The sequence below is a fragment of the Atractosteus spatula genome, chromosome 16 (genome assembly GCF_055471065.1).
Source record: "Atractosteus spatula isolate fAtrSpa1 chromosome 16, fAtrSpa1.hap1, whole genome shotgun sequence".
Classification (NCBI taxonomy): domain Eukaryota; kingdom Metazoa; phylum Chordata; class Actinopteri; order Semionotiformes; family Lepisosteidae; genus Atractosteus; species Atractosteus spatula.
The window spans coordinates 3,438,860-3,463,689 of record NC_142721.1 but is presented as its reverse complement, the minus strand read 5'-3'; the positions used below and the strand labels follow the sequence as shown (position 1 = coordinate 3,463,689).

At 37.9% G+C, this 24,830-nt stretch overlaps 1 protein-coding gene across 1 annotated transcript in view; it reads left to right on the top strand.

Annotated features, from left to right (window-relative positions):
* The first annotated feature begins 5,500 nt into the window (after positions 1-5,500).
* The window catches only part of LOC148819376 (inactive serine protease PAMR1-like), a 32,414-nt gene continuing 13,084 nt past the window's right edge, over positions 5,501-24,830 (top strand). Inside the window, exons 1-4 of the mRNA XM_088934710.1 lie at positions 5,501-5,615; positions 17,119-17,295; positions 18,596-18,721; positions 19,378-19,492. Of these exons, the coding sequence (XP_088790836.1) occupies positions 5,501-5,615; positions 17,119-17,295; positions 18,596-18,721; positions 19,378-19,492 (533 nt within the window). The remainder of the gene's footprint in view (positions 5,616-17,118; positions 17,296-18,595; positions 18,722-19,377; positions 19,493-24,830) is intronic.

Genomic DNA, 24,830 nt, shown 5'->3' with positions numbered 1-24,830 from the left:
TCAGAAGCCAGAACCTACCAGTATTTAGACTGAGTCAAGAAACCAAAGTACTCTGAGGAAACACATGTGAACACAGGGAGAAGCTACAAACCAGCGATGTGAGGCAGCAATGTTAACCACTATGCCACTCTGCTGCCATTGTATATATAATTATTGCTTCTTCAAAATCATATTTTCAGATATATTTCTATGTTTTTGATGGGCTCTGGGTCCACTGCGACTCTGTATTGGGCGAATCGGTGAGAAAATGCTTGAATGGATTACATTTTGTCTGGTGCTTTTTGGGCATATATTTGGTTATTGATTTAAAATGATTATTCACAGTGGTATTTCTATTTATTTTATACTGTTATTTTAAAATGACTGAATAGACTTCCATAAGAAGAGAAACACGGTCTAACAAATACAGTATGAATCACAGAGATGAGGAAAAAACTGTCAACACTGAATAGTTTTAAACAAATAATAAAGTTCTCTAAGAACACTAAATTGATTTCTAGAATGAATTTATGAGGCAATATCCTATAATTCAGCATGTCTTTGAGAGAAAACTTAAAATTTCCACTTTGACTCAGTCTCCTGTGTGGGGGGAGAAGAAAAACACTTGATGGATCTGAGTCTCACCAGATGTGGGAAAATACTTAAAATATTCAAATGGAGACGAACATGGCTGGAGTTGTACTTAGGGAGCTGGATTCAAATACAGTGGCAAGAAGAAACAGAGGGGAGCTTCTGGCTGAAAGCTGAGCAAAAATAGGCATCTTGTCCAGATCTGTAAGCTGCCGTGGTCCTCCTGGCACTTGTCAAAGTACATCCCACCCGTCTGCACTCACTCACCATCCTGAGCCATTCCGTCACCTCACATAACCTCTGATCTACTGTAGTGTGCGCTGGTGAGTATGCAAATACAAGTCTGCTCTGCAAGTTGATACATCCCTTAAGACATGAGGGCTGCTTAACATTTAGTCAGAAAAATGTAGTGTGTTGAAATACATTTGTGTCCTTTTCAGTTTTGTTGTAAATCTTCTGAAAGAAAAAAACCCGGCTTCTATCTTTGCTTCAAAGTTACCATAAAGGGGAAGTCTAAAAGGTATTATAGTACAGTACCTCAAGAAGTCATATTTGAACTTACATTCTAATCCACATTCACATGTTCACAAAAAAAACAAAACAAAACTGACTGGTGCTGTTAGAGATTAACCCGACTGTCAAGTTCTTTCCATAACTGAAATTACAGGGCTGGAACCACAACCTCTTGTCATGTTATCCAATGGGGTTCTGTTGTCCCATGAACAGTGACTCAATATTGCAAATGAAAAACACATGGGTCAACATCCTGACCAAGAAAATCCAATACTGAATGAACTTGTGCCCGGGATTACTAAGTAAACCAACTGTGTTTCACTTTAACAAACATCTCCACATGATTTGGCAATCACCTAGGAACTCAGAGTGGACTTTTTTGCTGATAGCTAGCCAGTTACCAACCAAACATTCTTTCTATGCTAGCTAAAGATTGGCTGTTTATCTCATCTCTTTCTGGAGATGTCATCTTTGCTAAACCATTCTAAAAGAAAAAAAACATAAATGGCTTATTGCTGAATGGAGTTCTTGATGCTAATGGAATTTTACCAGCTACTAACAGTGATCACCAACTGTAACGGGAGCTGTTCCAGGCTTCTGTGAAGCGTAGTTCAGGACCCTATGCAGACGGTGTAATCCGGAAGTAAGTGGAGAAGGACATCAGGGGAAGGTACAGCAGGATAGGATGGGTAGACAGACAGGGGGGTGTGAAGAGGGTGATCCGGTGCTGGGGGGCGTGGCCACGGCAAACAGATCCAGACAGTCCAAAGAGGGAATTCAGGGAACAGTGCAAAGTCCGAACCGGGGGATCCTTCCAAGACGATAAAAACAAGGTTAAAGTCCGGAACGGGATCCGGAACAGGGACAGGGAATAAAACCAATGTAAAGAGGCCAGGCGCTCCGAGCCCCAGACTCAGATTGTCAGTACGCCGTGATGAAGCCTATGCCATCGAGTCTCTCCTGGACCTGGTGGTAGGCGGGCTTCCGGGCGTCCATCTCCCAATGCTGAGCCAGGAATAGCGAGAGCGCCAGGCTTAAATAATAACAGCCAAAACAGGATGCAGGTGCACATGATCAACTGAAATACGAAAGGGTCGGAGCGCCCTTAAGAGGAGGGTTGCCGATCGTGACACCAACACTGCCTGTTATTGACTATGATTATTTTACATGACTTTTGATTTGTACTGATATTACAGATTTACACTTAAAGATTGTATTGCAAAAAGCAATGCAGTAGTCGTAGTATTCCTCAATTAGTTTAATTAAAAAAGAGTTAAAAAGAAATTTTAAAAGTCATACCTCAAACAGAGACGGATCACCTAATTACTGTAATTAGTACTGTATCTTCTTTCTGTAGTAAAGGTTTGTATTACATTGGTTTTAGCCCACTCTTGTTCATTGTCTGCATAATCAATTCATTTTTGTAGCATTAATGTTGGCCCTCAGCATGTTGTTCTTCTGCTCCTTGGATGTACAGCGAGATGCTTTTTACTTTGTTACTCTTATTGTAATGTTTCATTTAATAAATAACCCTGTAAGAGCCAGGCCTGTAGGTCTAACAACTTGAAGGGAATAAAAACTTCTTGCTTAGCTGTGAATTTCATTTTTGTGTGTGTTATGTTTTGCTCCAGAGTCCTTCATATGCAAGCAGAGGTTCTGGAAAAAAGCAGTCAAAGGTTCTGGGACCTACAGTACTTCCTTCTTTTGAACATGTAGTTGTACAAACAAAAGATGACTGACTGGGAGCGTGTGGACCTGCCACGTTGTCCTGGTGAGTCAAACATTCCACGCCACAGGGGAGCAGGAAAGTTGGGGATAATTCCACAAGGCCCTTCTAGGTGCCTGTCTGCTAAATTCAACACGATACCACTGCAGAAAATACTTTAACCTTTCAACCATTTCAGTAGCTTTACTGATTCTGCAAAAACATGCCGTTCTTTCTGCTAACGGAGCAGAAAGAGACCAGCTCAGATATTTTTGTACATTGGCAGCCTCCTACTAATTGCTAGAAAAACCTTGGTAAGCCATGTTGCAGCTTTTCAGGCTATATCCATAGAGCAAAGGATAGGGCAGTCATTGCTCATTGGCTCCTGTTGTGGTAGTACTGTCCCCTTCTTCAGGCTGTAACTATCACAAAAGTCTAAAAAAGATTTCTCTTGGCTTTGCCAAACATGCACCAAGTGTTTACAGTACTTTGTCATTGTTTTACACTCTTTGTATGATGCTTTACTTTATAGTTTTTCACTTTGCTGCACTGTGCTATGATTTATTGGTATTCTCCATGAACATTTTTAAGGGCAATATTTGACTTCAGAAGAGAACAATCCGTCATTGCTCCATCAATGATGATGATGTTGCCAGCACCAAACTGTCTTCCGATAGAGCAAAACACCTTGACATGCGTTCCAAACGCTAGCAGCATGAACTCAGCATTGCTCAAATTCATTTCCATCTTGACACAGGTCGTCCAAGACCTGGGAAAGAAAAAACAGATCTGCCACCCAATATTTAATTTAATAAACCTGAGACCAGCTGAACAAACATTAGAAAAATGATGAAAGGAAAGAAAAGGGAGCAGAGCACACTGCTGATTCCCACATTCTTCTTCAGACAAGGAGACGTGAGTTATTTCTTCCCTGATCTTGTGGAAAGGGGGTAGGAGTCTGGTTCCCCGCTTCTAAATTGAATGTTTGAAAATTGAACATTCTTACTTTCAAGAGTACCTGAGCATTTGAGGTTGATTCATATGAATTTCTTTAACTTACTGAAAGGTTCTGACACAGAGTTAATATTTTGTTTTGTTGATACAGTCAGATAAGGTCAGTGTATTTGCAAGAATAATTTTGCCAAAATCAGTATATTGATTGCTTGCCCAGGATTTCATAGCGTACAACACAATTTGTGATGCTAACCCTAAAACATGTGTTTCAAGTAAACAAACATTTCTACAGGGTCCCTACAGATCATTCAAAGGTCTGAGAGCTTTTTTGTGTGCAAAATTTAACAATTCAATTTTGGGGGCTTTGAGACATTCTCTTTTTACACCCACCCTCCAAAAAACAGAGACCAGGAGTGCTTTCACAACGCTGTTGCCTCTATCCTAACATGTGGCTATGTAATCACACTGTAAGGCACATTTCCAAAAAGGAAAAACAAGGGCTGTATCTTACTCACATTCTGACTGCACAGTATTCTACTCCTGAGAGGTTATTCTTATTGCTGGTACTGGGGGGTGAAACATTTTACTCAACTCTTCTTCCATACCTGTTTCTGAATGCAAAAACAAAGCTGTAGACTGTCACGTACTGTAATCCTACTACAAGTTCTTTTAAGGAATCCCTATGCTAAACCTGTTTTTGCTTTTAATGTAAAGTGTGGTATTGTGAAGGTACACTACCCTTCCAAAATAATAGTTTAATTGTATGCTACATACTGTAGGATGGACTTAATCCTGTCCAGAGCAGTTGGAGTTGCCCAGCATGAAGTTGTTTCACTATTTCAAAGGACTGTAAAGTAATAGCTGTCATGACTGTCTTCTCACTGTGCTGATCTGTAGGGAAGAAGACCAATGTAATTGCCTTCACAAAGGGCATTTCTGTGCATATGTCTGGTGTATCATGCAAGGCAGGAACAAATTTGTCTAATGTGCCCATATAGACAGCTTCAAAGGCTACATGCACAGTTGTGTACAATAGCCAGCGATTTAAAATTTTGTACAACAAAAAGTGCAGAGCCGAAGTTTATGTGTCTTGTTAAACCACTAAATAGTTCCACATCTCCAGATTTCTGTAAAGCTTTTAGAATGTTGTGTCATGTTTCAGCTGTCATTACTCCCCGAGGTGAACAGATCTACAGTACTGTAGTGGTTGTTCTGCAGGATTTTTGTTGGGTGGTATATTTCAGCACCATACTGACACATTTTTCACATACTGTGTATTATGACATTGTGTGACTTTGATATATTTAAATACAAATAATATTTGAATTTAATACTAGTCACTTATAAGTGCCTGAGGGTTACTTATGAGACCTATTACTGCGAAAACATAATGTTTTTCAAGCTCGGTTGATGATTTAACTGATCATTTTAACATAATTTCAATAACAATTTACGAGTTTCTTCAATTAAGAGGAGCCAAATATATTTTCCTATGTAGAATGCGCCTTGTTTGCGGGACTGCGCTACAATGTGAGGAATGGGTTAAAATGAAGTGGGTTTTCTCAGAGCCAGGTTTCATTCAAGCGAAGTGACGTCGATCCTCGGGGCTGTTTGAGGGAGTTTTGGAAACTTCGTCCGGCACTGCGCACCATGTGAGGCTGACTGTAATCCGAAGCAACTCGGAAATCGACTCATGTCTCACAATAACAGAGCAGGCGTTTGCTGCTCAGAAAGTAAACAGAGCTGAAGGACTGCACCATGCCGTCTCCGGGACTCTGGCAGGCATCACTGCGCACAGCGAGACGCAGGCTTGGGGTAACCGCGCCAGTCTCTCTTCTCTTCCTCGCTATCCAGGTGTCGGCTTTACCGTATGGTAAGAGTATTCATTTATTTCATTAATTTATATATTTATATTCATTCATTTATATGTAACACTCATGTTCGTATCTGTGGCACGCTACAAGCTGCTTCTCCAAAAACACGTCACTAAGATGTCAATTCAGAAACAACACTGTAAACACTTTACAACAATATTAATACTTTAAATACCGCCTCCAGTCCTGTATTAAACTATGTTCATGCTTGTGTTTAAACACAGCCGGTGAACACAAAGTTAAATAAAAATATTATGAAAAAGGTGCAGTACATTGTTTTTTTTTTCTGTCAATATCGGGCAGGTGCAGCAGTAACTTACAGCTCACGGTACTGACAGGGCTTTACAGAAATAAGATTGTCCATCATTCTTTAAAATCAATCTTATTATGTGATATAATTTCTAAGAAATATTGAATGTTGCAGTTAATAAGTTCTAATTAAAGATAAAAATTGCACAATGCTATTATGGAAAGCCTGGGTACCCACTGTGAAACAAAGGAGATAATATGCCAGTGTCCGAAGCCTGGTAAAGAAATCCCACCCTTATTGTTTTTAAATGTCTTGTGAGACCTTGGAACTTCTCTGGAACGCTCTGAACTTCAAGCAACACTGCTCTCTCGTCATATGTGCTTTAGTAAACTACTCTGTAGTGTACATTCAGACTTTCTCATTCTCAACATATTTCAAATTCTTAAAGAACAATGATTTAAATCCTTTGGCTGATTATTTATTTTGCTGAAGAGGGATGTTTTTTTTGGGGTGGCACAGTGGCACAGTGTTTAGCTTTGCTGCCTTGGCGTTCTGGAGACCTGGGGTGCTATTTGCGTGGAGTATGTCTGTTCTCCCCACATCTATATGTGTTTTCTTGGGGTGATTTTGGTTTCGCACTGTCCAAAGAGATTCCTGGTAGGTTAATTGGCTTGTGGGAAAATTGCCCTTGGTGTGAGTGTGTGCATACAGTATCTGTATTTGTGTGTGCCCTGCAATAGACTGGCACCCCTCTAGGGTGTACCCCACCCTGTCTCTGCCACTTGCCTGGATAGGCTTGGCTCCCCGCGACCCTGAATTGGATGAAGTGGTTAGAAAATGGATGGATGTGTTTTTCAAACTAACCCTTTGACTCTCTGCTCTACAACATACAGTATATTGCAATTCCTGCCTTGTGATGATGAACTGTAAAATATGCTGTATACTGTATATTGTGTTTGCGAACTGAGGTCAGAGATGGATGTTTTGCCGGTATTTTTAGCTTGGAAACATACTTTGTCTGCACTTCGAGGTGCATTGCAGGCTTGCCAATATCACACTAATGAGCTCAGCTGGTAGCTTTGAAATGATGAATAGTCTCGGAAGACGGCATTCCAGTTAAAAGTGAGCTTCCAGAGTACAGGAGCCTCTGGGACAAGGGGCTCAGAACTCTCAGTGCAGTTATTTAGTATGCAGTAAGGTAATAAATGTTAACAAGGAACTGAGTCTGGAAAATTAGTTTGCGTCAGCATATCTTTAAAATATGGGCCAAAACCTTTCCAGGGAGCTGTTGGAGAGCCCAGAATAAGGTGTACTAGAACATACTGTAAATACACAAAACAAAGATTGCAAATAAGAGAGAGGAGGCCTTGAGGACTGGTAGCTAGTTTCAGCTAAATGATTCAAGGATCTCATGCAGCTGTTTCTTGAAAGAAACCAGGGCATCAGATTTTAACGTACAGTATAGTAGGGTACCTTGTTCCGGACTCCTACAAACTTTTGTATAAAAAAACATCTCCTGTTCATAGTTTTACAGTAAATGGCCTTCCCAGACATTTCCACTTTTGTCCTCTGGTACGTGTTTCACTCTTGATTATGAAGAAGCATATGGGGCTCAGCTTTGCCAATGGTCTTGAAGATTCTGACTGCTTGAAATAGGTCCCCTCCAAGTTTTCTGTGTTCAAGACTAACTAAAAAGCTTGAGCTCTTTCAGCCTGTCAGTGTAGGAGGTTCCCTTACTTCCAGGGAGGTAGCCAGCTGCTCTCCTCTGAGCTCATTCCAGAACAGTAAGGAAGGGCTCCTGCTCATGTTCTGCAAATTTCTTGGAGTCTTCTTTACCTAAAATGTTCCCGTCAGTACTGATCAGCTATATTTAAATATGAATTTAAACTAAGAAAAATGTTGTGTTTTTTACTTTCAGTGTTCTTTCTCATTCTTATGTTTAGGTGACATTATAATTAATTGTGTGATTAACATTACATTATCACAGTTACCCCATTCAGTTTTAACCTCAGACTAACAACATTTTTAGCTTGTTACCTCAGTTGTTGAAACACAGTGTCTAAGTCTTAAATACTCAGTACAGCTATTATTTTGGAGCATCATCATTGAACACAGCTCATTTAAAAAGATGATAAAATCAGAACAATTAATCTTTTCTGTAATCGTTGTAATTCCAATATTACAGTCCAGCTGTAAGTGTAACTAAGTTCATTGAACTATAACTAAGAGGTCTAGAGATGTGCCTTTTAATCTAAGTTTTGTGGTGTTCTGTGTTTGCAATTCACCTTTAATATAAATTATTGTGAAGTAAATCTGGTTTATGTTAAAGGGAAGATGTCCTTATTAATCTGGAGTTATCAACGTCCTTAATGGAGAGGACTGATCCCTGCATCAAGTTCATCCTGTACAGTATATACTTTTTTGTTCTCAAAACAATATTTGTCTATCTTCCACACAACTGGGTTCTTCATTGCTTTATTTAGTAAATAAAATAATGAAAGCACAGTAGCAAACTGCTGGTGTCAAAAATTGTCCATTTTATTTGATGAAGAGAGAATAACCTGCTAGATGCTAACATGAGTCAGAATGTTGCCATGAATGCTCTTTGTGCTGTAAACTCAGAGGTTTTATAGCAAGAAAATGAGTGTTTGACCATAATACTGTAAACCAGGAGCCTGGGAGCTACAGAGGCTTCCATTTTGATCCAGATCTCATTTTATTGAGTGAATTATTGGCTTAAGTCATTTTTCTTAGCCATTGATTAAAGCCTTAAAAGCTGAATGTTTAGACACCAGTTCTGTAAACTACACCACAAACCAAACTAAATGCTGGAGTTAGAGCACAGAACTGTAGCATAAACTTCACTGAAAGACAACAAGATTGGGTATTATACAGATCTCTGTAACTATGTGTTCGTTCAGACAAGGCTGGCCATTACAAAACGTTTGACTCATACACTTACACAGCACTTTTGTCTGAAGAATAAACAGACAAAGCCATAAAGTGGATATGCTGTATGGAACACAGTAGAAACCAGATGTGGGTTTTGTTTGGTGTATTCCAGTTTATGCTGCCTTACATGTTGCATGCATGTCTCCCTTACCCTCAGTTGATTTAAGGACTCGTGCCATTTCATTCCTGCAACAATAAACAATCTTTGTGGTGAAAAATAACGCTAAGATTTATACACACATCTTTGGGTAGTACAAATAAAAGTAACTAAAGAGGAATGATAGAGGAGGGCACTGCCGTGAACACTTACTACCCAATAGCTGTTATTACAGAGTACCAGTGAATATTAGAAGGTAAAAGTCAATGACAAAGGAAAATACTGGAAAAACCATGAAGGAGCACATGTATGAATACTGTATGTACACAGTATTGGTGTAATGGGATGTCCCTGATGGTTTTAGTGACCTGAATGTCACATTTCCTTCAGGGCTTGCTTAGAGTACAAACCCAGAAGCAGTCAAATTAAGTGCTGCAGAAATGTATTGTGATTATATTCAGAGGTATTCTGCTTACTTGGTTTTCTGTATCAGTCTGCAGTGTGTTTACCTGTAAGTAGATTTGTTTCTACTCTCTTTCAGAGTGGTATAATGCCTTCTGAAAGTATTAGTAATCTGAAAGTATCTGGGATTTGTTTTATATAATTTAAAAGAAGACATTGAAATGTCTTGATTTGATAAGTATTAAACCCCTTTTTTGTGACACTCCACATTGAGCCCAGGTGTATCTAATTACAGTACCTTCTGAGATCACTTTAAATTTGAATGGAGTCCACTTATGGTCGGTTCTGTTGGTTGACATGATTTCAGAAGAAATACAACTGTCTATAATATAAGCTCTCCATGTTGATGGTGCATGTTAGAGCAGAAACTCTACTGTGAAGCTCAAGCTGCTGTCTATACAACTATGATAGACTTGAGAGGAGGCACAGATATGGGGAGGGGTATTAAAACATACTGTATCTAGACTGTTGAAAGTTCTTAGAAGCACAATCTTTTAACCTTTGCTTAAAGCAGAAGTTGGACTCAACATTCTAGAACTGGTTCATCTGAACCTGGACTGTTTGCCAACAGAGGATTGTTTCTGGGTTCTGTCCTGTAAGCCTGCAGAGTTATCATAGTCAGCCGCTTCAGTCCTCCAGCAGACAAAGCTATTGGGTTGACCTTTGGGCTTACAGCACTAAAAGGAATCAGATGCATAGCGGCAGTGCATACTGTATTTAAGGGGCCATGGACATTGGAAATTCTCCCATGTTGGTGCAAATTTGCAGGTGTCATCGATGTTGATTAATGATTTGAAATTCCAAAAACGTATTTGATATTTCCAAATTAAAACTTAAATGGAAATGGACACTATATACATTTTTCTTCTATCAGCTTAGCCTTGCAGTTTGGGGATTCTCAGCTTGCCACATTTCTGTGTGTGCTGTAGAGGGGAGGCAATAGTTGTGACTGAGCCACAGAGTGTGTCCTAGATTCTACCACTACAGCATTGTTTTAAGCTTGGCTGTCCCAAGTACAGAAAGCAATAAAACAGAAGTAGCTTAACTCTCATAATCACACATAGCAGATGTCTATTTTCTTACACAATAAACCAGAGAGCAAAGCAGCTATAAACAGACCACAAAAAATCAACAGAGCTCAACATGGATTGTCTGCCTCTGTGTAATGCATGTAATTATAAAAGTCTAATTCATTATAATGTGAAGATTTAAGAGGAGAACTTGGCTCACTGAGAAATTTAAGTACATACTGATCAATGAAGAGGTCTCAAGAGTTCAGTGACTGAACTGAAATGATCTTTGGTTTGGACCTAAGCTGAATAACAACCTCAGGACTGTGGGCTTGATTAATCATCTAGAAATTTTGTTGACTTGACCTGTGGTCTGCGTTGACATGGAGGTTTGTTACTTTACTGAAAACCCCTTGAGAATCCTCTGTGAGTTTCCCTGGAATACTGTGACATAATCTTCAAAGATGTGTGCTGTGCTGCATGACAGCAGTGTCCTTGTGAGAACCACAAATGTTTAATTTAAATAAAATACACAATTTGTTTGTTCCACTTTAACCACTAACTTTCATGAACCACAGACTGTCCTAGTGAAACTGAAAAATAATTTTAATAATTAAAACATAATCATAAAAGAAATGATAAAATTATGAATTGTACAATAACAATTATTTACAATAATGTGCAAAACACTAAGAATATTTGCAGTAATTTTGTAAATGAAAGAATAAAGTAAGATTACAATTTTGCCCTCTCTATAAGCCTTACAATGATATTTATACATTTTGTTGCCAGTGTGACAGTATTTTGCCACTTAAGTAGAGAGATAATTGTGTGTTTTAGGAACAACACTGCTGAGCACATTTAGGATAATGCAAAAGTATTCAGACCCATGCACAGTTTTCACATTTTCATGTCCACACAATTAGTTGAGTGACTTCTGTCTGTGTGGTTTATCTTAATAAGTGGTTTACATTACTTTAGAATAAATACACTTACTGTACATCTGTAAGGTATCTCATTCCGGTTTATGAATTTGAAGCAAAGATTAAGACCACGGAGCTTTCATAACATCTTGGAGATCAGTTTGTCTAAAAATACAGATCAGAAGTGGATAAAAACATTTTAAAGACCCTTATATCTCTTTGAGCAGAGTGCAGTTAATAATTAAGAACTGGAAGGCACCCAGACACTGTCTAGATCAGGTTGAGCTGCTGGGCAAGGAGGAAGTTTGTCATGGATGCTAACATGAGGCCAACTGTGACTTTGAAAAAGTTAGTGGTTCAGCGGTTTAGAGTTCAGTGGCTGAGATGTAAAAAAATGTCTATTGGTTAACAATATCCTAGATACACAAGGAGCTTTTACAGAACTGGAAAAAAAAAACCATCTCACACACCACATGGGATTTGCAACAAAGTAAATAAGTTATACTGTAAATATGCAACAAAAAGTTGTGTGGTCAGGCAAGATAATACAAAGAGTTACACCTAACGCAAATCCAGCATAGTGCATCACTCATTTAACACCATTCCTGCTGTCAAGCATGGTGGTGGCAGCATTATGTTATTCAGCTGTTTCTCATCAGCAGAGACTGGGAAGCTTGTCAAGACCAATGTGAATATAGATGGAGCAAAACTCTGGCAAATATTAGAGGAAAACCTGCTTCAGGCTATAAACTGGGGCAAAAATGCAATCAACATATTCCACTTTTTTCTCTTTAGGTTTTGCTGACATTAACTGTAACTTAGATTTTTGTGTTATTTTGTAATTTCATAAAAGGTATTACATACTTTTGCAAAGCATTGTACAGAATATACTGTATATTACAATTACAATTTGAAAAAAGGAATTTATCTAAATGCTTTACCTAAATATGTATCTATATTAGCAAAAGTACAGTACCCTTAGATTTTAGATGAAAGATAAAACCATGACAAGTTTGAGTGATGAAGAATGCCTGGGTGCTGTCAGCATGATTGAAGGAGTGAAGTTACCTGGACAATGAAAGGAGTTCTGCTTCAACTATCAACAGACTAGGGAACCAGGGAAACAAGGAAGTCTGCCCTGTGAGAGACAGCACAGTGACCCAGGACTGTCAGGACATCCATCTAACGCATCTGCATAATCATTTTCAGACTGTGTGGTTAAAGAATAAATTCCAGGAAGCAATAACCCAACATCAGCAGAATGACTGTAGTTTTGTCTCTGCATGAAAATTGCCTGCATTGCTGAGAGGCAATTTCAGAGATCATTCTGACAAATGAGACATGAAATTACCTTCTTCTGTAAGCCAGAGGACATCCAAAGCGGAGGTAGAGATGATTGGTGGATTGTTTTATTCACAAGACAAAGGAGAAGATACGGTATCATTGTGAGTGTTATGCGGACCATTGTGTTCAAGCCTGCTGGTGCGGTGCTGGAGATGTGATGATGTGGGGTGCAGTCTCCTTTAACACAAACATGCTTTTGGTTCCGATTGACGGTAGTCAGCTAATAGGTGGTACATTGACAAAGCCTGAGCCAACAGGTTTGTTCATTCCTGGAGACCGGTCGGCAAATGTTTGATTACAGTGGCACAGCTTCAAGAATACAATACCTGGTCTTGTTGTGGTCACGTATTTCTCAAGACCTGATTCCAGAGGAAAAAGATTGAAACCAGCATCTTAAAGCCATTAACAGGAGACAACTGCAACTAGGGTTGTCTACACTTGTGTTAAAGCACATGGAGGTTATACTCAGTTCTAACTTCAACTAAAGGGTTTAAAGTTTTTGTTTAAAACTCTTTAAATATTTGATTAAATCCATTTGTTCGACATTTTCCTGTCAAATGTGATGCAATGGGATTCCAGGTCTCATTCTGGAATTAAGCCCTAGAGCACATGGACATGCTGTAATTCAAACTGGCTTTTTTAAAAAAAATTAACTTTGTTTACAGGGAATTAAACAGCTTTTCATTATAATTCCTGGACAGGTTCAGAGTGCGCAATCAAGTCCTCAATGTTCAGTTAATCAAAGACCTGCTCTTCCACTTCCAAGACGGCTCTGTTTTAGCTGGTGTAAGTGTCAGTCTGCTTCGGGGGTCACTGAGAGAGTGGCGGTCCAGCTGCTTCTCAGAGCCTGTACACTGACGTGTTAGACACATTGCAGATTATTTAGGATGGAAAGACAACCACCTTACAAATGTTACAAACACAGAGTCCATAGACATTTCCAACATTGCTCTGTCCCGCATGTCTGACAGGAAAAGAAAACATTTTACAGCCTGTCTGACGCAAATAGCTTTAAATTACTGTATTTCCAAATAATTCAAATGAACCACAGTATACAGGGAGTGCCTGACTCAGGATGAAAATGTTTTATTGTGTGTACTCATATTGCAGACTCTCATAGGACACCTTTATACAAGAGCAGGTTATACAGTACATGTAGTTTGCAATTACAAATGCTATTCAGAAAATAATAAAAAAAACATTCTACAAATGTAGCACTGTATACTTGAGTATAGTTAAGGTGCATTCAAAAAAGGGAAACATCAGTTTGTGCATTATGTGTAAGTATATACAGTACAGTATGTATTGAAATGTAATGAATATAACTATCAGTGATCATTATACTACTTTGAATCATAAAGCTCCTGCACACACACATTATTCTTAAAATGGTCTTTGAAAGGCTTTGAGATATTAATATTGCCAAAAACCAGTCGAAAAATGGACAAATTGTTTATAGAGCCTTGGAAAACCCACCTGTTTATGGCACTAAGGCCAACTGGTCTCTTCTCACTTGTTAAAAATGTCTGTCCTTTGTCATTTGTAACCCTTTTTAACCTTTATCTCTAAAATCACTGATTAGGTTTGTTATGGTTTCTGAAATCTTAGTGGTAGAAGAGAACATAAAGGAGCAGCAATGGGCATAATTCCAGTTACCTACTTTGCATACTGTACATCCAGTAAAGACAGGTGTCTGCTTGGCTCACATGCTGTCAAACAACATGTCAAAACACAATACATTATATACTTTACAGTATACCGGAATGTCATTTTGTATTTACCCATAAAATTCTCAAGGCTATGCGAGTAAGGCACCATCCCAACTAATTTGCGTTAGTAATAGACCTCCTAACATTCTTAGCTTCATTGCACACACAAGGCAACAAAATGATTGCAGGTACCAGGAAAACAGCTGCGATACGAGTTGTGTATCTTACAGCTGGAGAGGTTGAAGGTGTCCTCATAAATCGAGGCTCTCACTAGAATCCTCAAAAAGACTGAATTCCACTGGCCAATCCAGGAGCTTCAATTGGCAATCCATTATCTAATTAAAACCAACCACATTGCACTCCGGGGACTGCAGTCCCCACTGTTGAGACTGGGCCTCCCATTCACAGGAGAGCATTTTTGTAGCACTTATTTACCACAATTTAAAATGAACAAAAGGCAAAACCAACCATTTTTAAACCACATTACAGTAAAGAAAAAAAAACAATGCTTAAAATCTGTGCACCTTTGCTAGGTTTTGTGCACCCTTGCTAGGATTGTAAAAATAATGTGGTTCCATTGCAAATTGTGACAGATACTGTCTCAAAACTCTGCATTTCTCCAGTTTTAAAAGTTGTAACTGGATTATATACAGGACTTGACCCAAGAGCAGCTTTTTCGGCACTCAGCCATCATATCGCTGTCAGTTCCTTGCAATGGACTCAACAGAGAATTACTTAGTCTTCAGAAATTTCACTGCCACATTCATTAAAGACTCTTGACTCATGAACTCATGTAGAGAAACATTTTACATTTAAGTCAGGGAACTCAACTGTTTCTTTGCAGTATGGTAGCTATCATACAAATTGACAAGGAATGCTGTTTAGAGTGTAGAGGAACAGTTCATCCTTTGTAAATGGCTGTAATTGACTCCTCAACAGTTTTGTCTAGTTTTGTCCACAACTGCTGTACTGTAAGTGTGCGGACATCTAGCTTTCTTTACAAGTAAACGATGCTTGTTGTGATGCATCCACTGTATACATTTCTGTGGCTCTCACAGTTATGTAGTGCCATTATTCCCCATGGAGGAGAGGAGGGAGAAACCTCAGTTGATGTCTCAGAAATAAAAGAAAAATCTACACACAAATCTGGAAGGTATATCTGTGACTGTAAAGAACCTGTAAGCAGCTACTGGAAGCTCCATTTTAGAGAGAACTCTGGTACACAGAAGAGAAGCTGATTAAGAATGTCAAATATTTTATTTTGAAAACCAAATAGGAGCTCATTAGTTATTCTTTTTAAATGACTATGTTAGAGCAGATGCATAAACAATACCCTTTCTTCCTTTTCCATACTGACATGATTTATCAGGAGTTACTATACACTGCCAACTGTGAACATACTGTATAAGGTGTTTTACCAATAGAATTTATGTTCCTGCACACAAAGTTTTATTGTGATGAGATATTTTGCATCATAATCTCAGTGGAATTTCTTCGCAATAGTCTAAATATTTAATTCCCTTTCAAACCATCATCTGTTCCACCCATTTCCACTATGTCCTATTAATGTGTTTATTAATCAAATCTATCAGATGAACCCTAAGTAGAAGAATAGAGTTTAAATATTGCTAATGTTACTATGGAAAAACAGTGGCTAGGTTAAAAAATGGTGGAAAGTCCCACTGCAGAGTATTCCAAGACCACATTTGAAAATATGTGTTTCAGGAATTTTAGCAGAGGGCTTAAAGAAAACAAAAGCTTCCCACTCATATTTAAATCACATTAAAACACACTGAAGAGTTCAGTGTCATACGGAATCAATGGCACTGTTGAAAGGAATTTGTGAGTAGCAGTGATGAGATAAAAACATAAAAATGTACAAAGCTGAAGACTTTTTGAAACTAATGTGCAAAGTTATTCCATAGAGCGTACAGTATGTCTTGTTGCATTTGACAGATGATTCCACAACCATGTGAATTCTCTACATTTCTTAGAGAATGTACAGAGTCTTGTGATTGATGTAGCTGTGTATTAATATTTTGTGTCTTTAATCATTTATCAATGTCTCAAATTCTAAGAATTGCAAATAGGAATGAAGTGTTTAAAGTAGTTTTGTGATTTTATTTGAAATGCCGACACTCCTGTTAATTTTATCACTAAAATTGAGAACTGTGTTTATGAGAACATGCAGCTCACAAAGCCTGAAATGGATAAAACTTTCAAACCCCAAAAAGTAATGTGCTGTCGACAAACATTCCTGTTGAAAACGCAAATGAATGCAAGCCAGAAGAATTCTGTGGTGTTAAACTTCTGAAAAGATGTTCCTTACTGGGCGATGAAACAGGCAGACTGAGATATGAGATGAAAATAAGGCTATGTAAGGACAAACAACTGACCTCAGTCAAAATACTCCCCCTCTGGGCTAGACAAAGCTTACTTCATATTTCTATTGTGCATGCTGGGTTTCACACAGCGGCCATTGCCCCTTGAAAAGTTCATCCTGTTGAACTTCTGGGAAGATGTGTAATTTTATAAACTTCCTAATACTCTTAGACACTCAGCTTTGTTTTGCCATTTATGTTTAAACTGTGAAGCTTAAAAGCTAGAAGCAGATGTGAAAATTATTCCTGACATCTCGACTGGTTCTCTTTTTGTAAAAATACCACTCAATAGACTGTACAGTACCTCTAGATATTCTTTTTTTTTTTTTTTGCTTGTAGCCTGTGTGCTAAGACTTGATTGTTTGGGGTTTCAGAATACAAGTTCATCAATGACAACTGCCCGGGCGCCGAGTGGAACATCATGTGCCGGGGCTGCTGTGAGTATGACCAGATCCGCTGCAAGTGCCCCAGCCAGGGGGAGGTAGTGGGCTACGCCGTGCCGTGCTGCAGGAATGAGGACAACGAATGTGATCCCTGCATATTCCACCCAGGTAAAAGACTCAGCTGACCCTGTGAGTCCCTGTAAACCACTTTTATTCATCAAGTTACTGCACATATGGCTTACTGGTCACTGTATGATTCAGTGAAAAGAGATGCATAGTAAAATATAGACAGGAGTCATGTCACTAAACTGTAGAATGCAGTTCAAACCTAATGCAGTGGGTTACACAGTGAGGCAAGATACTATAGTGGCCACAACTGTTAAATCGTGAACAATTCAGGATAAGTTGTTGAGCTGTATAATATTATGATCTATACTGATTTTTGCTCATTTTGCTAAGAAATCAAGTAGTTAATGCCTTTTAAAAAAGTCTAAGCAGACTTTTTTCCTGATATCTCATACACTTTATAAGAACTAGAAGTCTATCCTGGTAAATATGTTGAAATGTTTCAATTTTTTTTTCTGACACTAAAATAAATGCCTAAATAGTAACAAACAGGTTGGTCAATATTTTTGTAAACATCTGTACATTTGATTGTATTGCGAGTGAAATAAGATGTACCTGTAGTGAAAAGCATGTACTTTTTCTGTTAACACTAGTTTAATACAGTATGTATTGGCGTCAAACACTGGGACACTGTTGATCTGAAAAAATGTAATATATTAAGCATTCCATTTGAAATGTATACTGATATTAAAATTTGAATGGAAATCTAAATGTGTTTATTTTTAAAAATGCTTTTGACATGAATTCTAGTATTTGTGTGTTTTATATTTCAAAATAATGTCTGAAATCCTTTTTCTTTAGTGTTGAGGTAACATTAAGGAAGTATTATTGTTCAACTTTTGTAAACATGTAAACAGATGTCAGTGAGCTCTGAGCATTTAAGTTAGCATTGCTACCTCACAGTGCAACAGTATGTTCTTGTGTTCAATGGGTTTCCTCCGGGTGCTCTGGTTTCCTCCCACAGTTCAAAGACATATTGTACTGGTAGGCTAATTGGCTTTTGGGAAAATTGGCCTTGGTGTGAGTGTGTGTGTGTCTCTGTGTGCCCTGTGATGGACTGACATCCCATCCAGGGTGTACCCTGGCTTGCTTGCTTGTCGGGCCGGGCTCTGGCACCCTCACAGCCCAGTACTGGATGAAGCGGTTAGAAAATGGGTGGGTGGAATTTGCTTTACCATGAGTGAACTAGCATCCATGCTTTAGGAGTGAGCCTCAGACCTGAGATCACACTGTCTTACAGTATTTCTGCAAACACAGCAAGCTCAGGGCTGACATACTACATCATCTAGCTCCTTACACCTTTCCAGAACACCTGTTACTCTCCTCCCTTCTCTTCTCCCAGGCTGCAGTATTTTTGAGAATTGTAAACGCTGCCACAATGGCACCTGGGGGGTGAGAGATGACTTCTTCATCAAAGGAAAGTACTGCACTGAGTGCCGGAGGGGCTGGTCTGGAGGCGATTGCATGAGTGAGTGTCTCTCACCCTGCCCGGCACCCTGAAGGCCAGGGCACTCTGTTCAGACCTGGGAATATGCCCTGTATCTTTATCTTCAGTATCTTCCCAACTGAGGAATCTGAAAACTGAGAAATGATGTTTTAGTAACTGCCAGTTTGTTATAAGCATGACACTTTGATTCAAAAATGCTGTTTTTTAAAGACAAAAGCTTTGTCAAATATAAAAAAATATATTTCAGAAAAATAAATGACACAAACCGATATTAAGTGTCATAGCAAATCAAATCAACGTGTGTAAATAGTCTACTGAAATTCAGCACTTTGGACAGTTCTTAATACAAAAGCACAATGCCAGATTTTTTGTTTTTGTTTTGGCAATACATTTGCCTATTCATTATGTTTTACATTGCAATTAAAAGAATACATCAGGATACAAAAATAATGCTAAGTTATATTACCAAATGATTATTACTAATATTAGGGATATTAGCACTGTGTGACATACTGTCCACAAGATGTGGAGACTAATTGAACACATTTCTGTTTTTCTGAATTTCTGTTCCACCGCAGTAAAAGAATTTAACTTTTGTTCGACCCTCAAAGTTTCTGTTGTATCTTGAACATAGAAATTGTTTTAAAGCTCTGTTCCTCTCCCTTCTCCTCTTGCAGAATGTGGAGGAGTTATCAATTTGCCAAGAGGTCACATCACCTTAGAAGGTTACCCCAACAATGCACACTGTGAGTGGACAATACAAGTCAGCCCTGACTTTAACATTGAATTAAGGTAAGCTTCAGCTGTATCAGATTCCAGATTCCTGTAAGCATTATTTGAAAGGCAAAAGATGATTAATCAGTTTTAAGAACATCTAAAAAGCTATAAATAAGAGCAGGCCATTTGATAAATCTAGCTGACATTGTTTCTGATAGATGATTGTTCAGGGGTTTGTCTTGATATATCCAGAGTTACAATCTTTTTTGTAACCTGGCGCTCAAAATTGTATATACCATTCCTGGAAATAAGGAATATTTGTGCATTATTCATTTGAACTTATCAACTCTCTGTTTAGATTCTTCAATTCTAATTATGTATTCTAATATTCTGTTTAAGGTTTTTATTGTTTCCCCAGTGTCTGGAAAATCGATTAGTGTCTCTATAAACTCATCTTATTTCTAAGGTACAGTGTGTATAGAAATATCTATATTCCTATCAGTCCTGACAAGCTTCCCAGTCTCTTCTAATGAGAAGCAGAACTATAATATAATGTTGCCACAACCAAGCTTGGTTTTAGGGTATTGATTGGTATTGATTTAGGTATTGATTGAGTGATTCACCATATTGAGTTTGTGTCAGATGTAGCTCTCTGCATATAGACACAAAAGTTGCAAATTTGTCTTGTCTGACCACAATGTGTTTTGCCCATTTGCAGTATCACTCAAGCCCATGAGGCATTTGGGAATTTTTTGGAGTGTACACTATTTATACTGAAATAATCTGAATCTACATGAAAGTGTTACGACTGCAAACTTTAAAGCAACAAAATGTGAAAATTGCGCAAGGGTCTTGTTTAAATTGACTATCCCCTAGATTCCTATTCCCATAAAGTTGTTCCTCCAGTTTGACTCTGAATATAATTTCCACAACATTACATTGAATAAGACTTTAATTACTGTAAGACTTGCTGGCATGCAATTACTTGTTTCAGCTTTGTCCCATTTTATGTATGAAGTGCTCCATTAACAATTTTCCAGTCAATATTTTATGCCTTTCGTGAGTGAGTGCTGGAAGAGATTAGTTAATGGACTGGAATAACATGTCTTGTTTCCTTGTGTACCATTGGCAGAATACAAGCACACTCAGGCCCTGGTGTTTGGTTTCTATTTTTCTTAAGTGCTTCTTGACCCATAAAACATTGGTCTTCCCTGTACTAATATTACTTAAAATAGCACTCAGCACTTAAATGTTATTACAGCCTGAAGGATATTTCTTGTTTCTTCTTTGGTAAACTCCTGAATGAAATATTTTTAAATACATCAGTATCAGTCTTCATCTAAACACTTCCCATTCATAATTCTGGGATACTATACTTAATTTTTTATTGTTTATCATTGTAGTACTGAAAAATATTTGTTTTTTATTACTCCCACACCCTGGATTAGGTTCCTTGAATCGTAATGTAACCCAAATCTTCCGTAAGTCAGAAGCAAGCCTTTCTTAGATGTTTCATGAATACATGCAGTATAGAGAATTGCCATTCATGAGAGTGCAGAGATCCTCAATTATTTTCCCTCGAGTGAGAAAGGAGTGATGGAAGGGCAGAATTGCAGGCCCACCAGGCTGTAGTGTCCTTTAATGGTCAACAGGTGTGTGTGATAATCTCTGAAGGAGGTAGAGAGAAAAGGAGAGAATGCACTGTAGCAGCAGCTCAGTCCATGATGTAGAGAGAAAATAAATGTTTTCTGTTTATATACTGTAGGGGAGAGAAATTAAGTAACAAAAAGATGAAAGAAATGTTTTGAAACCCCTACAATTTAAAAATATACAGTACAGTAAATACATTAGAATTACTTTTTGACAAATGAATAAAATACTGTATATTTCATTACCCTACACTGCACTGTTCAGTAATTAAAAACAAAATTAACTGGACAGAAAATGATAAAAATTAAAAAAAAGCATGTGCTTCCTTGGCATGCTTGAGATATGGGTTACTTGAGTTTTTCAATGATAAAGCTCAAGTTAAGCTCAAGTCAGCTGGTAGACTGCTGATTGGTTTGTGTGTTGAATTTCTAAAACGGACCAACCTGTTTTCAGTTTAAATCTCTGATCCAAAAAAACAAATACCTGTCATTTTTGTAGAGGGAAAAAAAACTGTGCGGCTCTTTCTCTAGAGCTTATACACGTTGCCATACTGGAAGCAGTTCACTCCAGACCTGCCTCATGTGTTCTCCAGATTTATCACCGATGATCAGTATGCTAACTTTTAAACAGAAAGTATATCAATAAAGGGAAACAATTACAATCTCAACAATATGCTCTTAAACATATAAAATAACAACCAGCAACTATTGCTTGGCTGCATGGTCAGTTGAACTAAATTAACTAAACCTGAATTACAGTAGTTTTCCTGAATTCCCCCTCTCACCCGTCTGCAGTTTCTGTGTCTTGGTTTTGTTTTGCTTCATTATATTCTTCCAAGTGGGTAAGTATGATACTTCCAGTGATTGACCAGTATTTCACAACAGGAGGAGACAATTTAGTCCTGGAATAGAAAATACAACTTGAAGTCTAGAAAAAAGGTTTCAACCTTCTCTCACAAAAAAAAACTGCCTTATTTTTCCTCCTTATTCTTGGTGCCAATTAGAAGATAACTTGTGGTGAAGGAGTTCTTGAATTTGTCTCCTTTTCTGGTTTGTCTGGAATCTGCTATGGCTCATTTCTAGGGCACTGAAGTCCTAGGGGAGCTAGTAGCTAATTCAATTCAGTTGCACATGTCTGAATGTGATTTCACATGTCTAAAGTACAGTAATAAGAGAGGCCATGGACAAGGCATGTCATACTGAAATAATTTCTGAGAGGATCATATCAGGTACCTTAAGAAAAGCTGCCACTGAAATGGATATTTTTTTAAAGAACCTTTAGTCTGGGCCAACAGCAATAGGACTACAGTATGAACCACTTAAGAAACGTATTGCTTAAGATAAGAGCTTTTGCTACAAATCCCATTTGTAAGAGTTGGCAGGAAAAAAACTTTATTCATGATTTGGTAGTAAATCGTGACAGGCTAGAATGCTAGCTTGGGCGAAACGTCTGCTATCTACAGTGCTGCTTTTAGCTGAACTGTCTTTTTAACTTTTATGTGAAAAGTTTGATTGTAATGTGCACCAAATGCCCATAAACGTGAGGATCATTCCCACTGACACATGGGCATCATACTGTATTTCACTCATTCAGCAGAATTAATATGCAGGTGTTTTATTGTTTCTCCTTAAAGTTTGCTGTTTGACCTTTTGATTATTGAAATCTAGTAAGTGCATTTTTTTTACTGACGTTTAAATAAAATTATGGTTTTGAAACCTCTTTTGCTTTGCTTTAAATTAGCCAAGGGAATGTTATGAATGTTGGTTATTATTTATGTTCAGCATTTTTTCCTGTCACTATTGGCAGCTTTTCCAAGCAAAAAAAGTCAACTGCAGATGCTGAGAGCTAATCCTAACCCCCAGTGCCAAACATTAACCCAGATGAAGCATTTGAGTAAAAAGAGACTTATGTCTTATAGTGCAATATGTACAAAGAATTCAAGAAGTAAAACTCTTTTACTTTATGTTCTACCATGGTTAGACAGAATATAAAGAATTTATAAAACGGTATTTTTACTTCAGTTTTGGGATCTAAGCCAAATTGTGCACTTTATATATTCCTGTAAAACCTCTGGAAAACTTTAAGAAAAAAATCTTTCTTTTAAAAATAGAAGTATTTTATTGTACATCCATTGTATCTAAAACAACTAAAAGCATTTAATAATTACATATTCTGGATAATACATGCTGTTTTCATCCTATCTCCAGGATCAATTTTAGGTTTTTGCTAAATAAAGAGGAAAAGAACAGTTAATTATAGCCCAACAAGGCCAATTTTTAGCTGTTTTGCCACAGATTCAAGACCAAGGGGTAGGGTTCCAAAGTAGATTTTGTAATCCCATTTATTAGCTGTATATGTGTTTAGTTCATTAGTAGCAGAGGTTTGTTTTCAGTTTCACTCTGATTGCACAGTACACTTGTAGGCATGTAACTTATTGTTTCAGTTTCTTCTTTGTTGTTTAATTCTGTGTACCCAACTAGTACCCAGCACTCATGCATAACTGAAAAACAAAAAGGAGCTCGTATGAAATCAGCACTGTTCTAGTAGTTAGATGAAGTACATTTCACAAGGAACATGTTTTTTTATTTCTAGATAAGTATCCAGACATTGCATACGTCATAATTGTTATAGTTAAGCCAATGTTCTACATATTTAACTTACTGTAATGGAACACGGTCATAGAATATAGACCTGTTTTTGAAAAAATAGCCCATACTGATATAAAAAGTCTTAATTTATGCTTAATTGTGAAACACAAGAGGTGAAAAATATGACCATTGAACATTACTTTTGTGAGATTTACAATACGAATAACAGATATTAACATGAAAGTTTACAAACAATAGGAGTGGAGACCATTCATGCCAAACAGTATAAGAAAGAATCTCGGGCTAGCGAGTTCTTCTAGGGCACTGAAAGAACTGAAGACTACAGTACCTACAGATCCTAAAGAACAGGTGAGCGCCTTTAGTTGAATAAATATGTTTGGCAAAGCGTATGGTGTGTCCAAGGGCGAAGGAGGAGAAAACCACACATTTTCTTTATTGTGCACTACTATGGGGAGGGTGATACAGTAAGTAACCTCAAAAGAGGCAGAAATGGTGGTGTACTGTACACACCCCTGCTGCCTCACTGAAGACGACAGCAGGACTTGATAATGTTTAAATCCCAAGAGCTCACTGTCCCCAGAGCCCATGCAGGATGTTTCAGAAAACTCACCTCTTGTAACTTTCACTGCTACTCATACTGTGTCTCCTGGAGAGCTGGAGCAACTAGAATTGGATGAATGGTTCAATATCTTCATGAAGATTTTTGTTTTATTCTTGAAAATACAACAGCGGAAGAGAATTTCAGTGCAGCAATACCACTTTCCCACAGGGCAGGACAGCATCCTTGTTTATAAATAAAAGCCAAGGAGAAGGAAGTTATATTTTCCCTATGCGTTGTTAGTTAGGTAAAATGTCCTTTATCATTTCACATGTGCAGAACATTTCCTCATTAAAACTAATGAGTGCCATCTGTTCCTGTTTTTTTCACAGTATATGTGTATATCATTTCATAAAATGTATTTCAGCTGAGCTCAGATCTGCCTTATGTGCAATTATGGTATTTGTTTCACACAAACAACTGTAGCTTTGAGTGACTCTTGTGTGCTGGAAATGGTCATGATCTCACTGGAAACACTTACAGACTTAATGACATGAAATTCTACATTAATTGTTTTTGCAGGGAGCTGCAGATTTTGAAAGCTGGTGATGGGGTT